General features: G+C 39.6%; 1 protein-coding gene across 1 annotated transcript in view; it reads right to left on the bottom strand.

Moving 5' to 3' along the window:
• LOC310948422 (alpha-1,3-mannosyl-glycoprotein 4-beta-N-acetylglucosaminyltransferase B) overlaps positions 1 to 15,199 on the bottom strand; it is a 54,454-nt gene extending 39,255 nt beyond the window's left edge. The window contains exons 1-2 of the mRNA XM_083915541.1: positions 15,035 to 15,199; positions 1,340 to 1,510 (exon numbers count right to left, since the gene is read on the bottom strand). Of these exons, the coding sequence (XP_083771667.1) occupies positions 1,340 to 1,510; positions 15,035 to 15,125 (262 nt within the window). The 5' untranslated portion in view covers positions 15,126 to 15,199. The remainder of the gene's footprint in view (positions 1 to 1,339; positions 1,511 to 15,034) is intronic.
• Positions 15,200 to 16,978: the final 1,779 nt, after the last annotated feature.

Genomic DNA, 16,978 nt, shown 5'->3' with positions numbered 1-16,978 from the left:
AGTAGAATGGGAGGCAGAGCCTTCAGCTACCAAGCTACTCTCTTGTGGAACAAAGTGTTATTCGGGAGGCAGACACTGTCCCTATATTTAAGAGTAAACTTAAAACTTTCCTTTTTGATAAAGCTTACAGCTAGGGCTTACGTGCCCTCAGCTATGTTGTTATTTTTAAAGCTAAATTTGTTCAGCTTAATTATGCTGCTATAAGCCTAGTCTGCTGGGCGATAATCCTGTTCCTGATCCTCTGAGCTTCTCTCCTCTCTGTGTCATTCATGATTCATCAATGAATGTTACTAATTCAACTTCTTCCCCGGAGTTGTTTGTGCTTTGTCGTCTCGCAGGTTTCTGATGATCGTGGTGGTGCCTGCTGCCGTGGTCCTGCATAACACTTCCTGCTACTTCTATAACTATTAGTCGTTTATACTGTCAATAGTCTTATGAATTCTAAAATTTGTAGCCATAAAAACACCATCAGTGGTATGTCTAGCTGTATCGTAGCTGCTATTGCCCCTACTCATCATTGATCATGTTCGTCATAATTATTATAATTTTCATATTCTATCACCTTAGATGTGCTTGTTCCTAATATTCTGCTATATTAACTGCCATAACATATGAGTCATATTCACATTACTAAACATATTGTTATAGTTACCATTTCTACTCTTTGGCTGCTTGCATCTCTGGAAGTGTGTCTGTCTCTCTGTCTTTTGTCTGTCTTTGTCTTTCTATCTTTCTCTCTCCTTTTCTTCCTCCCCAACCGGTCAAGACAGATGTCCGTCCCCCACACAGCTGGGTCTGTCCGACGTTCCTGCCTGTTAAAGGGAAGGTTTTCGTTGCCACCGTACTCTACGGGGGAATTGTTGGGTCTATGTAAATCATGTCATAGAGTGTGGTCTATGCCTACTCTGTAAAGTGTCCTGAGATAACTTTTGTTATGATTTGGCACTATAAATAAAATTGAATTGAATTGAATTGAATTGAATTGAATTGAATTGAATAAAGTGGCTGGTGAGTGTATCATGATATGAGTTTTTGTTCATATCGCCCAGCCCTAGTAAGAATATATGAAAATAAAATAAATAAATGTCAGATAGTTAGGGAGTCAGCTTAGGTCTGGTGTGTTTCCAGGCTAGTAATAAACTTGGGGAAACCATATTATACTTTTTAAACCCCTGAAGCTTAGGCAGGCCACAAGGCGTTCAATACAATGACAAAAACCATGCAGAATGTCTGAGCAGGTTAACATTAAGCACCATATAGTGTATAAAAGCAATGATTTTTTTAGGGTTTTTAAAGTGTAGGAGGTTGGACCAGCTCCTGCACGTGGTAAATACACCACCTGTGGAAATGGTGGTGGTGTTACTGGTGGGATGGGTGACGTTGGCAGCCTTGGATATGTTCTTCAGATGTTCCAGGATGCTTCCAAGATCCCTGCTGACCTGCCCTCCCAACTCCTCAGCCACCAGCAGACGTGCATACAGAGTCTGCAGGTCTGGCAATGCTGTTGAACCTGGAGACAAAGAACAAGTATTAATCACCCTGTGAATGTTCTCATTCGTCCAGGTCATCGTTATCCTCAAAGCAATTTCAGTCAAAAACAACTGGACTGGTTGTTTGTCAAGATTTGGACATTGCTGTCATCAAAGGAGTGGGCTTTCTCCTTGAGGTGTAAGTGGACAGCGGAGTCCAGGCCTGAGGAGTTAGCTCTCCTGTGTTGGGCCATGCGTTTATGCAGTGGTTGTTTTGTTTCTCCAATGTAAAGATCTTTGCATTCCTCGTTGCATTGGACAGCATAAACCAGGTTGCTTTTGTGGTGGTGTGGTGTTCTGTCCTTCGGATGTACTAGTCTCTGTCTGAGTGTGTTACCGGGTTTGAACTACACAGGAATGCAGTGTTTGTTGAAAATCCTCCTGAGTTTCTCCGATACCCCAGCCACATATGGGATGACTATGTTGTTTCTCCTGTTGTCTTTTTCTTTCTCAACCACTTTGGTTTTCTTTCTGGAGGCAGCTGCCGTTTTAACAAAGGTCCAGCTGGGGTAGCCACAAGTTGTGAGGGCGCCTCTCAGGTGCTTGCGTTCTTCCCTTTGAGCCTGTGAGCTAGTGGGTACGTTATCAGCTCTATGCTGCAGTGTTCTGATAACGCCAAGCTTGTGTTCCAAAGGGTGGTGAGAGTCAAAAAGTAGATATTGATCCGTGAGAGTGGGTTTTCTGTATACCCCTATGTGGAGGCTCCTGTCATTCTCCATATGGACGTCACAGTCCAAGAAGGGCAAGCTGTTGTCCTTAACTTCCTCACTGGTGAACTTGATGTTTCTGTCCACTGAGTTGATATGTTCAGTAAAAGTTGGCACCTCTTCGGATTTGATCTTAACCCATGTGTCGTCCACATATCTGAACCAATGGCTTGGGGTTACTCCTTTGAAGGAGTTCAAAGCCTTGCCCTCTACCTCCTCCATGTACAGATTTTCCACAATAGGGGATACTGGTGAACCCATGGCAAAGCCGTGTTTCTGTCTGTAAAAAATGCCATTAAACTGGAAATATGTGGTATTCAGGCACAAATCCAGAAGATGGCAAATGTGGTCTGGTTTGAGATTTGTTCGGTTTTGTAAGGAATTGTCCTGTGTGAGCCGCTCTCTTACCATGGCCAAGGCCTCCATGATTGGAATACAGGTGAACAAAGAAGTCACATCGTAGGACACCATGGTTTCATCTGGATCCATTTTTAGGTCTCGGACTTTGTTCACAAAGTCCATGGAGTTTTGGATGTGGCGTGGGGTGTTTCCCACCAGTGGTGCCATTTTTGGGAGTCCATATAAGCAGGGGGTTGAGTCCTGGGGGAAAAGCCTGTAATACTGTGGTTTGCTAATGACTCCTTCTTTTTGTAGTTGCTGTAGACATTCTATCACCTTCTTTTTGTAACCGCTGGTAGGGTCTCGTTTCAGAGTTTCATAAGTGTTAGAGTCACTGAGTAATGCAGAGATCTTTGCCTGATAATCAGTTGTATTGAGAACAACTGTGCATCTACCCTTGTCTGCTGGAAGGATAGTGATGTTGTGGTCTTTGCTCAGTGCCGTTACTGCTTTTCTCTCCTCAATGGTGAGGTTGGATGGGGGGACCTTAGCCTGGGACAACGCTGCTGACACTTTCAACCTTAGCTGTTCAGCCTCAGTTCCATTAAGGTTGTTTTTCTTTATAGCCGATTCCGTAGCCGTAATCAACTCCACAACGGGTACCTCTTTTGGTGTCATGGCAAAGTTCAAGCCCTTGGCTAAGACCTCCTTCTCTGGGTGGGAAAGATCTCTGTCCGACAAATTCTTAACCCATCTGTTTTGTGTCTCTTCCTTTGCTGGAAAGTCAGTTTTTTGCCTCCAAGTGAGTATTTCTGTGTTTTTGCCAGTATCCCGGGATTGCAAATTGTGAAATTTCTTGGTTTGTCTCTCTTTGCTCTTGTTGTGCTGAGATAGTTGGGCTTTCTGGGTGAAATCCACAACTCCTTCCATGATAGAGACAGGTAGGATTGATGTCAGTTTCTGGAGTGAGAGGTACGCTTTCTCTTTAAGCCCTTCAAGGGTGAAATTGACCTGCCTTATTCGCTCACGAGGAGTTGGTTTTGAGCTTTTTCTATGATTTTCTCCACTCTATGCCCTCTCATAGTGGAATTCAAACATAGGCTAGTTGGTGTAAGCCATTGTTGTTTGCATCTCAGACTGAACTGTAGGTGGTTTCTGTAATCTGCAATTTTCCGAGCCAACCTTTCATGTTCCTGCACCGTTTTCAGAGTTGAGGACCCAAATTCTTGTGCAATAAGCCTGTGAATGTTCTCATTCGTCCAGGTCATCGTTATCCTCAAAGCAATTTCAGTCAAAAACAACTGGACTGGTTGTTTGTCTAGGAAGACGTTTCACCTCTCATCCAAGAGGCTTCATCAGTTCATGGACGCATCTGACCAGGCTGGGACTGGTCCACTCCAGAAACTGACATCAATCCTACCTGTCTCTATCATGGAAAGAGTTGTGGATTTCACCCAGAAAGCCCAACTATCTCAGCACAACAAGAGCAAAGAGATACAAACCAAGAAATTTCACAATTTGCAATCCCGGGATACTGGCAAAAACACAGAAATACTCACTTGGAGGCAAAAAACTGACTTTCCAGCAAAGGAAGAAACACAAAACAGATGGGTTAAGAATTTGTCGGACAGAGATCTTTCCCACCCAGAGAAGGAGGTCTTAGCCAAGGGCTTGAACTTTGCCATGACACCAAAAGAGGTACCCGTTGTGGAGTTGATTACGGCTACGGAATCGGCTATAAAGAAAAACAACCTTAATGGAACTGAGGCTGAACAGCTAAGGTTGAAAGTGTCAGCAGCGTTGTCCCAGGCTAAGGTCCCCCCATCCAACCTCACCATTGAGGAGAGAAAAGCAGTAACGGCACTGAGCAAAGACCACAACATCACTATCCTTCCGGCAGACAAGGGTAGATGCACAGTTGTTCTCAATACAACTGATTATCAGGCAAGGATCTCTGCATTACTCAGTGACTCTAACACTTATGAAACTCTGAAACGAGACCCTACCAGCGGTTACAAAAAGAAGGTGATAGAATGTCTACAGCAACTACAAAAAGAAGGAGTCATTAGCAAACCACAGTATTACAGGCTTTACCCCCAGGACTCAACCCCCTGCTTATATGGACTCCCAAAAATCCATAAAGAAGGGGCCCCGCTCAGGCCCATTGTCAGCAGCATAAACTCGGTCACTTATAACATTGCCAAGCATGTTGCCAATATTCTGGCACCACTGGTGGGAAACACCCCACGCCACATCCAAAACTCCATGGACTTTGTGAACAAAGTCCGAGACCTAAAAATGGATCCAGATGAAACCATGGTGTCCTACGATGTGACTTCTTTGTTCACCTGTATTCCAATCATGGAGGCCTTGGCCATGGTAAGAGAGCGGCTCACACAGGACAATTCCTTACAAAACCGAACAAATCTCAAACCAGACCACATTTGCCAACTTCTGGATTTGTGCCTGAATACCACATATTTCCAGTTTAATGGCATTTTTTACAGACAGAAACACGGCTGTGCCATGGGTTCACCAGTATCCCCTATTGTGGCAAATCTGTACATGCAGGAGGTAGAGGGCAAGGCTTTAAACTCCTTCAAAGGAGTAACCCCAAGCCATTGGTTCAGATATGTGGACGACACATGGGTTAAGCTCAAATCCGAAGAGGTGCCAACTTTTACTGAACATATCAACTCAGTGGACAGAAACATCAAGTTCACCAGTGAGGAAGTTAAGGACAACAGCTTGCCCTTCTTGGACTGTGACGTCCATATGGAGAATGACAGGAGCCTCCACATAGGGGTATACAGAAAACCCACTCACACGGATCAATATCTACTTTTTGACTCTCACCACCCTTTGGAACACAAGCTTGGCGTTATCAGAACACTGCAGCATAGAGCTGATAACGTACCCACTAGCTCACAGGCTCAAGGGGAAGAACACAAGCACCTGAGAGGTGCCCTCACAACTTGTGGCTACCCCAGCTGGACCTTTGTTAAAACGGCAGCTGCCTCCAGAAAGAAAACCAAAGTGGTTGAGAAAGAAAAAGATAACAAGAGAAACAACATAGTGATTCCATATGTGGCTGGGGTATCGGAGAAACTCAGGAGGACTTTCAACAAACACTGCATTCCTGTGTATTTCAAACCCGGTAACACACTCAGACAGAGACTAGTACATCCGAAGGACAGAACACCACACCACCGCAAAAGCAACCTGGTTTATGCTGTCCAATGCAACGAGGAATGCAAAGATCTTTACATTGGAGAAACAAAACAACCACTGCATAAACGCATGGCCCAACACAGGAGAGCTAACTCCTCAGGCCTGGACTCCGCTGTCCACTTACACCTCAAGGAGAAAGCCCACTCCTTTGATGACAGCAATGTCCAAATCTTGGACAGAGAGGACAGATGGTTTGAAAGAGGAGTAAAAGAAGCCATCTATGTAAAAGTGGAGAAACCATCGCTAAACAGAGGAGGAGGTCTGAGACACCACTTATCTCCAATTTACAATGCTGCCCTTTCATCCCTTCCCAGGAGATTCAACAATCTAACCTCAAAGGACAACTGTTCACACATGGCCCGGGTGACCCCAACGACTGTCGTTCAGACTCAATAGAGCACTAACGAAGTCTGAACCAACTGCCCACCAACGACTGTCACTCTAACGACGGGCGTGGGCATTTGGAGCACAAAGGGTGTCAGTGACATCATCGGCCTTGTGAGAGGTTAAATACCTGGATCTCCACACCAGTTAGTTGGACCAGTCCCAGCCTGGTCAGATGCGTACATGAACTGATGAAGCCTCTTGGATGAGAGGTGAAACGTCTTCCTAGACAAACAACCAGTCCAGTTGTTTTTGACTGAAATTGCTTTGAGGATAAGTATTAATCACAATTCTCATTGTGTCTCATCTGATGGTGTAAGATGTTAATTTGACTCCTCCAGATGGATTGATTCACATGATTCTCATTTTCTCAGCATATCCATCTGAACTCTGGTTTGGAGATCTTTTGGGAAGGGGTGAAAATACTGGTTGCAGATAAACCATCTGGCTATCACCAACATACTGGCCAAATCAACCAATCAGATCAATGAAGCGTCTCACGTGCTAACAGTATGGGGGCAAAGCTCAGAAAGTAAACAACATGTGGGTAAAGGATATTTTCCGTTTGTGTAACGTGAATTTAAGGATCAAGGCCCAATTTCAGGTGCCTGGTCCATATTCAACAGAAGGATCCAGAGAAAAAAAGAGTTAGTGAGCGGCTTACTCCATAGCTGCTCATCTCATCAGTGGAAGCCTCCATGTTGTTTACATTGAACAGTCTCTTCTTATTTCCTCACTTAAATCCACCTCTAAACCAACGCTGAAGGTCCATCTCTGAAATATATGACTGCTACAGTAGCTTTGAAAATAGAACAAGGGACACTGAATTTGATGAATTTACCGTTTATCAGGCCACAAATAAGACGAGAATGAACTAGCATACCCTGCAGCCCCTCTACCTCACTCTTGGGGACAGACCAAGCTACCACCACAGAGACTTCCTGGTTGATCCAATAAGGAAGTGCCAACAACTGCAGTTCTCTGAGTGTCCACTAGTTTTCATAATAGAGCAGTTTCTCATTGACCCCCATGTTAAACAGGCTGTTTTCACAGCATCATTAAACCTGTTTAAAGACTGGGAAAAAAGAACATTCTAGTCTGTATGTTTAGGTCATATCTCCATGACAACACTGCCTATAGACCAAAACAAAGTGTGCTATTAGCCAAACCTCCTTTTGCCTCTGCTCTCTACCTGCCCTCCCACACACACACTCGACTCATATCTACACCGAGGAAAACATCATCATTTTATGGAACATTTTGTGTAACCAAGTAAGTAATTTATAACGTTATAATGCCGCAAGAAAAAAAACGTATCAGGTTTATGCTAGTTTGTCCGTAAATTAAATGTTATGGCACTAATTTAGTGTGTAACTATTAGCATCAAACAGTATCCGTTTACCGCTAATAGGGCAAGGGCTCCGAGAGGAAGGAATAGGAAGAGCTTCACATGAACGCACATGAACGCACATGAACGCACATGAACGCACGGCCGGACCGGCTTGTAAACATCAGACTGGAGAGCAACACAGATCCTACAATTTGAATTTCACATCTGGTTCTTTACATAGCAATTTTTGAATCCCTTCAGTCTAGAAATAATGCATTTTCGCTTATTTAAAGTTTATGAATAATTAGGGGCGTGGCCACTTGAGTGACAGTGAGCCTCTGGCCCTCACTTCTCCTCGAAGGCTAGTTGTCAGGATTAGCATGCTAACTCCGTCATCTCGACCTGGACTGTGGTCATTCGTGTGGTGTTGTTACTATAAGTGACAAGATGGTTTGCTCTTCGATCAACTGTACAAACAGATGGTTTAGAAACACAACATTTTAACATTAGCTTTGTTATGCTAATTACTTAGCCGCACTTGCACCATGACCTACAGTACAGCCTGCTATCTATGAAAGATACACAAGATGCTAATCTGGAGAACCGGGAGGATTGAGGCTGTGAGGGATAGTGTTTTACAGTCTATTAGCATGGGACTGTGTTGAATATCAGTTTAAGTCAGAGATCAGAAACGGTGGCTGCACGTCACTCCCGTAGCGGTCGTGTTTTCCACTAGAGACTGACACAGGAGTGCCTACACTTGACAAGACCTCCTGTGTCAGTCTCTACCGTCTAAAAAATCCCATACCTGTTACAAAATAAAAAAATTTACTCCAGCTCCCTCATGGTCCCGGAAAAAGATCTCAACATGGACTCCCACTCCCATTTATCGAGGAGTGTGTTCTGTTAGCCTAGCTCCCAGGCGGTGGTGAAATTAGGCGGAGTCAAAGTCTGATAAGATGGAGATACCCATAGGCGAGGACGATTGGATCAAGACGAGAGAACGGACCTCGACCTAGATGCTACCTTCGTTTTTTATACAGTATGTAGGATAAACCTCCACTTGGCTGGGGTGGCTCAAACTTGGCCAACACACTTCAGCGGTGAAGGTGCACTAGCTTGTGCTGTTGCTTGGGTCAGCATCAGAGACTGCACATAAAGATGGACGACACAGCTCAACTTCCTCCCACTGTACAAAAGTGAAGCCAAAATATCCTGGTTACAATATATGTCGTATTTTCTGTGCACTAGTGATCTGGCAGTAGAGTCATGTCATGAAAGTGACTTCTGACCAATCATTAGTCAATCTCAACTGTCAGTCATGGTGTTTCTCCCCGTTTTTATAGCATCAAATAACTAATTAGTGTACATGAAAAGCAAACACTTGAACAAACATCAGTGTGATAAAAACTACCTATACAACAGAAACCATCTTTGTTATCATTTCAGCATTAGTATCAAGATATTTAGGCAGTTATTGTTTCAAGTCTTAAATTTGGTATTGACCCAACATAGTCTGCTCTAACTTGTTTCACATATCATGACCCTTCTCTGACTGTAGTCTCAGTGAGTTCTTAGTCACGTTTATAAAGTATTTTCTTTGTGCAGACACAGGATCTCCTCTTTTCCTCTGCTCCTCACAACTGATGCTGATAAGGAACCCTCAGAGGAGTACAATAGTCATTTAATAAGAATAGAGCAGAGGGAGATGGAAGTATGTAAGTAAGAAGAGAGAAGGGACAGCAGTAAGGAAGCCTTTCTTCGCCTATAGTTTCCATACCTCTATAGTGACTAAAGTGAAGGTTCCTTGTTTGATATAAAGACAAAACAAGCTAACCATTCAAGCATTGGTGTTATCACAGTTTGACATTTTCTGGTCCTGACCCAATTAGAAAACAAAGAGGGAGTACTCCAGAGATCAAATTTATTGCTCAGAATTAGAGATGCACCGATTCGGTACCCTGATCAGATATCCGCTCTGATATTGACTAATTAGCTGAATCTGATATCAGATGAATGAGGCTGATCCAGTCATTTCTTTATTAATAACATACACAGCAATAAAGTTACATCGATCTAGTCACTTCAATTCTACGTTTTAACAGCGGTTAGGCTTTTATATTACATTTTTAAATATCTGTTTGCAGTGCACTTTACATGGAAGTGTTATTGATTTAATTTTGCTGCTAATGTACACTTCGATATCTGTTAAATAATAATACATAAATAATATGAAGTATATTTATAGCTGTGTTCATTTGTTACCTTTTTTAAAACAAAAAAAGGAAAAAGGCTAAATGTTTATGCGAAGCCTGATGCCTTCACTCACATGGACAGGTTTACGCTTCACTCACTCAATAGTAGGGTCAGATCTGTATCGGCGATTCGCTCAGCCCAGGTCTCGGCATCTGGTTGGAAAAAACTTGCTGGGTGCATCTCTCCTCAGAATGTACTTGGTAAAAACTAACAATATTTTCCTTTGACCTAAATTGTATCCTCTGAGCCCAAACAGTCTTTGGATAGTGAAAACATGCTAGGGAATAACTCATGGAGGAAGCCGGCAGCTCAGGGAAGGTGAAACTGTATTTTACGGTAGTTTCCTTATGCAAAACTCTTTATGATATGAACAGTAACAAAGAGAACACAGAATCAATGTGACATGTCTGTAAGCATTGGTCCTCATCGTAACATCATTATATTGTAACCACATCACTTATGAGCAAATCCCAAAGACTTGTTAATGCATGCATGATTGTTGGGGAGAAAGAAAATTCAACTTATTGGATTAGTGTCCTACTTAAGCCCTAAAAGGCCACACACAACATGCATTTTATCTCCTCTGTTTTCCAGTGATAACGAGATCATTTTGATCAGTTTTCTCCTGATAAAGAGATCATTTTGATCAGTTTTCCTGTGATAAAGAGTTCATTTTGATCAGTTTTCCTGTGATAAAGAGTTCATTTTGATCAGTTTTCCTGTGATAACAAGTTCATTTGATCAGTCTTCTGTTATAACAAGATCATTTTGATCAGTTCTCTGTGATAACGAGATCATTTTGATCAGTTTTCCTGTGATAACCAGATCATTTGATCAGTTTTCTGTGATAATGAGATCATTTTGATCAGTTTTCCTGTGATAACGAGTTCATTTTGATCAGTTTTCCAGTGATAAAGGGATCATTTTGATCAATTTTCTGTGATAAGATCATTTTGATTAGTTTTCCTGTGATAGCGAGATCATTTTGATCAGTTTTCCTGTGATAACGAGATCATTTGGATCAGTTTTTCTGTGATAACGAGATCATTTTGATCAGTTTTCCTGTGATAACAAGATCATTTTTGATCAGTTTTCTGTGATAACGAGATCATTTTGATCAGTTTTCCTGTGATAACGAGTTTATTTTGATCAGTTTTCTGTAATAACGAGTTCATTTTGATCAGTTTTCCTGTGATAAAGAGTTCATTTTGATCAGTTTTCCTGTGATAACAAGTTCATTTGATCAGTCTTCTGTTATAACAAGATCATTTTGATCAGTTCTCTGTGATAACGAGATCATTTTGATCAGTTTTCCTGTGATAACCAGATCATTTGATCAGTTTTCTGTGATAATGAGATCATTTTGATCAGTTTTCCTGTGATAACGAGTTCATTTTGATCAGTTTTCCAGTGATAAAGGGATCATTTTGATCAATTTTCTGTGATAAGATCATTTTGATTAGTTTTCCTGTGATAGCGAGATCATTTTGATCAGTTTTCCTGTGATAACGAGATCATTTGGATCAGTTTTTCTGTGATAACGAGATCATTTGATCAGTTTTTCTGTGATAACAAGATCATTTTGATCAGTTTTCCTGTGATAACAAGATCATTTTTGATCAGTTTTCTGTGATAACGAGTTTATTTTGATCAGTTTTCTGTAATAACGAGTTCATTTTGATCAGTTTTCCTGTGATAACGAGTTCATTTTGATCAGTTTTCCAGTGATAACAGGATCACTTTGATCAGTTTTCCTTTGATAACAAGTTCATTTTGATCAGTTTTCTGTAATAACAAATTCATTTTAATCAGTTTTCTGTGATAACGAGATCATTTTGATCAGTAGTTCTGTGATATCGAGATCATTTTGATCAGTTTTCTGTGATAACGAGATCATTTTGATCAGTTTTCCTGTGATAACAAGATAATTTTGATCAGTTTTCCTGTGATAACAAGATAATTTGATCAGTTTTCTGTGATAACAAGATCATTTTGATCAATTTTCTAGTGTTAATGAGTTCATTTTGATCACTCAGTGATAAAGAGATCATTTTGATCAGTTTTACTGTGATAACGAGATCATTTTGATCAGTTTTCTGTGATAACGAGTTCATTTTGATCAGTTTTCCAGTGATAACGAGTTCATTTTGATCAGTTTTAACAGGATCATTTTGATCAGTTTTCCTGTGATAATGAGATAATTTGGATCAGTTTTCTGTGATAACGAGATCATTTTTATCAGTTTTCTGTGATAACGAGATCATTTTGATCAGTTTTCCTGTGATAACGAGATCATTTTGATCATTTTTCCTGTGATAAAGAGATAATTTTGATCAGTTTTCCTGTGATAACGAGATCATTTTGATCAGTTTTCCTGTGATAATGAAATCATTTTGATCAGTTTTCCTGTGATAACGAGATCATTTTGATCAGTTTTTCTGTGATAACTAGATCATTTTGATCAGTTTTCTGTGATAACGAGATCATTTTGATCAGTTTTTGTGATATAGAGATCATTTTGAACAGTTTTCTGTGATAACGAGATCATTTTGATCAGTTTTTGTGATATAGAGATCATTTTGATCACTTTTCCTGTGATAACGAGTTCATTTTGATCAGTCTTCCTGTGATAACGAGATCAATTTCATCAGTTTTCCAGTGATAACAGGATCACTTTGATCAGTTTTCCTTTGAAAACGAGTTAATTTTGATCAGTTTTCTGTGATAACGAGTTCATTTTGATCATTTTTCCAGTGATGACGAGTTCATTTTGATCAGTTTTCCTGTGATAACAAGTTCATTTTGATCAGTCTTCTGTTATAACAAGATCATTTTGATCAGTTTTCCTTTGAAAACAAGTTAATTTTGATCAGTTTTCTGTGATAACGAGTTCATTTTGATCAGTTTTCCTGTGATAACAAGTTCATTTTGATCAGTCTTCTGTTATAACAAGATCATTTTGATCAGTTCTCTGTGATAACGAGATCATTTTGATCAGTTTTCCTGTCATAAACAGATAATTTTGATCCGTTTTCCTGTGATAACCAGATCATTTTGATCAGTTTTCTGTGATAAGATCATTTTGATCAGTTTTCCTGTGATAGCAAGATCATTTTCATCAGTTTTTCTGTGATAACGAGATCATTTGATCAGTTTTTCTGTGATAACAAGATCATTTTGATCAGTTTTCCTGTGATAACGAGATCATTTTGATCAGTTTTCCTGTGATAACGAGATCATTTTGATCAGTTTTCTGTGATAAAGAGATCATTTTGATCAGTTTTCCTGTGATAACGAGTTCATTTTGATCAGTTTTCCAGTGATAACAGGATCACTTTGATCAGTTTTCCTTTGATAACAAGTTCATTTTGATCAGTTTTCCGTAATAAGTTCATTTTGATCAGTTTTCTGTGATAACAGGATCACTTTGATCAGTTTTCCTTTGATAACAAGTTCATTTTGATCAGTTTTCCGTAATAAGTTCATTTTGATCAGTTTTCTGTGATAACGAGATCATTTTGATCAGTTTTCTGTGATAACAAGATCATTTTGATCAGTTTTCCTGTGATAACCAGATCATTTTGATCAGTTTTCCTGTAATAACGAGATCATTTGATCAGTTTTATGTGCTAACGAGTTCATTTTGATCAATTTTCTAGTGATAACGAGTTCATTTTGATCAGTTTTCCAGTGATAACAAGTTCATTTTGATCAGTTTTCCAGTGATAACAGGATCACTTTGATCAGTTTTCCTTTGATAACAAGTTCATTTTGATCAGTTTTCCGTAATAACAAGTTCATTTTGATCAGTTTTCTGTGATAACAAGATCATTTTGATCAGTTTTCTGTGATAACGAGATCATTTTGATCAGTTTTCCTGTGATAACGAGATCATTTTGATCAGTTTTCCTGTGATAACGAGTTCATTTTGATCAGTTTTCCTTTGATAACAAGTTCATTTTGATCAGTTTTCCGTAATAACAAGTTCATTTTGATCAGTTTTCTGTGATAATGAGATCATTAGGATCATTTTTCTGTGATAACGAGATCATTTTGATCAGTTTTCCTGTGATAACGAGATCATTTTGATCAGTTTTCCAGTGATAACGAGTTCATTTTGATCAGTTTTCCAGTGATAACAAGTTCATTTTGATCAGTTTTCTGTGATAATGAGATCATTCGGATCAGTTTTCTGTGATAACGAGATCATTTTGATCAGTTTTCCTGTGATAACGAGATCATTTTGATCAGTTTGCCAGTGATAACAGGATTCATTTGATCACATTTACTGTGATAACGAGATCATTTTGATCAGTTTTCTGTGATAACCAGATCATTTTGATCAGTTTTCTGTGATAACGAGATCATTTTGATCAGTTTTCCTGTGATAACGAGTTTATTCATTAGAGATCTGTAGGATCAGTGTATCAGTGTCAGAGGAGCAGGAGAATATGGATCAGCATCACAGATCTCTTCAGTCAGTCCTGACACAGGCTGAAATAACTTCATGCCTTTTTATTACAGATGATGTTCACATTAGTGAGTCATCTAAGAAGACGGTAGGAAAGCTTCAGCTTTATCAGAGGAGTGAGTGAGTGAGTGAGCCGTATTTCCTCATTAACTACTATTTTTTAAACAAATTTTATCGTCAACAGTATTATATTACAACAACATAAATACCAGAACAGGGAAGAGTTTTACAATGTGCACATACATATAACAGTTTATTTCATAACAGAAACCAACTGAAATCATCTGTCGGTGTTGTCTATAGTGTGATATGAGAAGGCTTTAGGAGGCATGACCTGTCACTGTGATGGGAATCTCAGGACTATCACATTTCATTCACAATCTCTCAAATTCAATATCTCGTTAACTCGAGAAAACAGAGGAAATAAAATGTATGTAATGTATGGCCGTTTAGGGCTTCCGTAGAATACAGCATGTGCTATTGATCAAAGTTTTCCAAAGTCATTCTTGAACTCAAACAGTGAGTTCTGTCATTGCACGTCCCCCCTCACTGTTGTTTGTATAGCCTCAAGGAAATGATCAGTGCATACTCAGTGTTTATAAGAATCCCTTTCACTTCAATAATGACTATTCATTTTAAAATGCAACAATGATTTGAATTCAGTGATGGATTCTGTGGGGGTCGGACAAAGTTTGACTATTGTCATCTGCTGTGGGCTAGTCCAAACACACAATCAATTCATCAATGCAACGTTCCAGTAGCCGGCCAGGTTACACGGACATCTTACCTTCATCTCTGGGAATCAATTTAATCCAAGTCACCGACGCAATACACGCGGTGAGCAGGAGGAAGCCGAACCTGAAGGAGTAAAGCCTCATTTCATTCCTCTGGGACAGTCCGTCCGTGTCTGTCTGCAGACTATCCGCCGGCTCCCAGCGGGCAGCAGGTGGGTGTGTGCGCGTCAGGTAAAGTGCAGGGAATGCCGCACTGTGCTAAAGGCTGGGACTCTCCTATGCCACAAACAAAGAGCACAAAAGCGCGCATGCCTCTGCCCGACAGTGTCAACTGTCACAGCTGGGTATGTTGTGTCCAAACTAAGTGGCAGGTGCAGAATGAAGGTGCGGGACACAGCGACATCTGCCGGTGGACTGAGAGAACGCCTGTCCTGTCCGCTCCGACCATATGGTCCGACCATGATCCATGGACTGTATAATAAACACAGTAGCCCATAACCACAGAAGCAGGGCTGGACTGGGGCCACGCCATGGTTATTTACATGATATGTGTAAGCATATGCCATACCAGAGGATGTATGTGCACATTGTGAAGTTTCAAAAATTCAAATAAAGTGCAGTAGCCTACATGGAAGAGAGTATCCATTTAAAAAAAAAAAATGGATAAGCACTTTCACTACTCACAGAGACCTTTTTCTTGAGGGAGACGGCCACAATTCCCATCTGAAGTGAAAGTGGTTGTCAAAGAAACACTGCTAGAGATGTCTTTTCCGTGTTTAATTAAACATACAATTTACACAAGACAATTAGGCCTACAGTAAGAAAGAGAAGGAGGGAGATGCAGAGAGAGGCAGGGATGTTAGTGTCACTAGTCTCTGTTTATCAATGATTAATCATCCATTTCAGCAAAGAAATGTTTCACTAATAGTATGTGATAATAGTGGTTAGCACTGTCGCCTCCCTCACACAGGCCACCCGTGTATAGGTATAGAGGACTTTCCTTGAAAAAAAGGCCCTGCAAGCAAGTTACAGGTTCGATCCCGGCAAGACTCAACCAATAAATGTCATATATAACCAAGAATATGAAACTACAGCATGTGTTCATAACACAAAACTATCAGATTCAGTCGTTTAAAGTGAAACTAAACACAATTTGTTTGTAGAAAGAATTGTTTAGGATGATAATTAGATGATAAAACCATAATATTTAAAGAATGTACAATAATGCAACTTTTACATGCTGCTGCTGGTAAAAAAGAAATTGAACTACAGTAGCAGTGATAATAATATTACTTGAATTGAACTGAATAATAATAGCAATACAAATAATAGATTAAACACTAGACAGTGATTTACATAAAGAACACCCTTTAAATAATCACAAAAGAAAGATATTAATTTCCAAAATGATGTTAGTATTATACTAAGGTTTCATTAATATATTGTGTTGATGCGTAAGCATACAGCTGAGCACATTAATGATTATAATATTTAATTCATTTATTTTGTATCACTATTACTTCACCCATGAAGTAAACACAATAATAGACTATAATATTTAATAAAATCATTTCTTTATGACTAGTTCTCCCCCTCCCAGGTAAAGACAGTCACAGTGATGCTTTATATGAAATATTTTATTGAAAAACAGCTAAATTCTAAAACACACAAAATCTAAATAGCAGATTAAGAGATCACAGATTAAATACAGCAGATATTTGTGCATTCATAAATATATACAATATAATAATTCACAGAAAACAAAAGCATACAAATTATTCTAAAAATAACAATAATAAAGCAAAATGATCTTACCATCTCAAGCAAACAAAAAAGAAAAAATTAAATTCACACATTTGAAAAGGAGTAGGAAAAAGTATAATTTCTTTAGTCCCACCCTTTCTCTATAATTAGTGGTATTTTTAAAATAAATTATACATTATAATATAGTAATAACCACTTATTTTTATATTTTTAATTTCAGCATCTTCATTTTC

The sequence above is a fragment of the Echiichthys vipera genome (assembly GCF_963691815.1).
Source record: "Echiichthys vipera genome assembly, chromosome: 6".
NCBI classification, from domain to species: Eukaryota; Metazoa; Chordata; class Actinopteri; order Perciformes; family Trachinidae; genus Echiichthys; species Echiichthys vipera.
The sequence above is the reverse complement of the archived record's forward strand: the minus strand, read 5'-3'. Positions and strand labels throughout refer to the sequence as shown.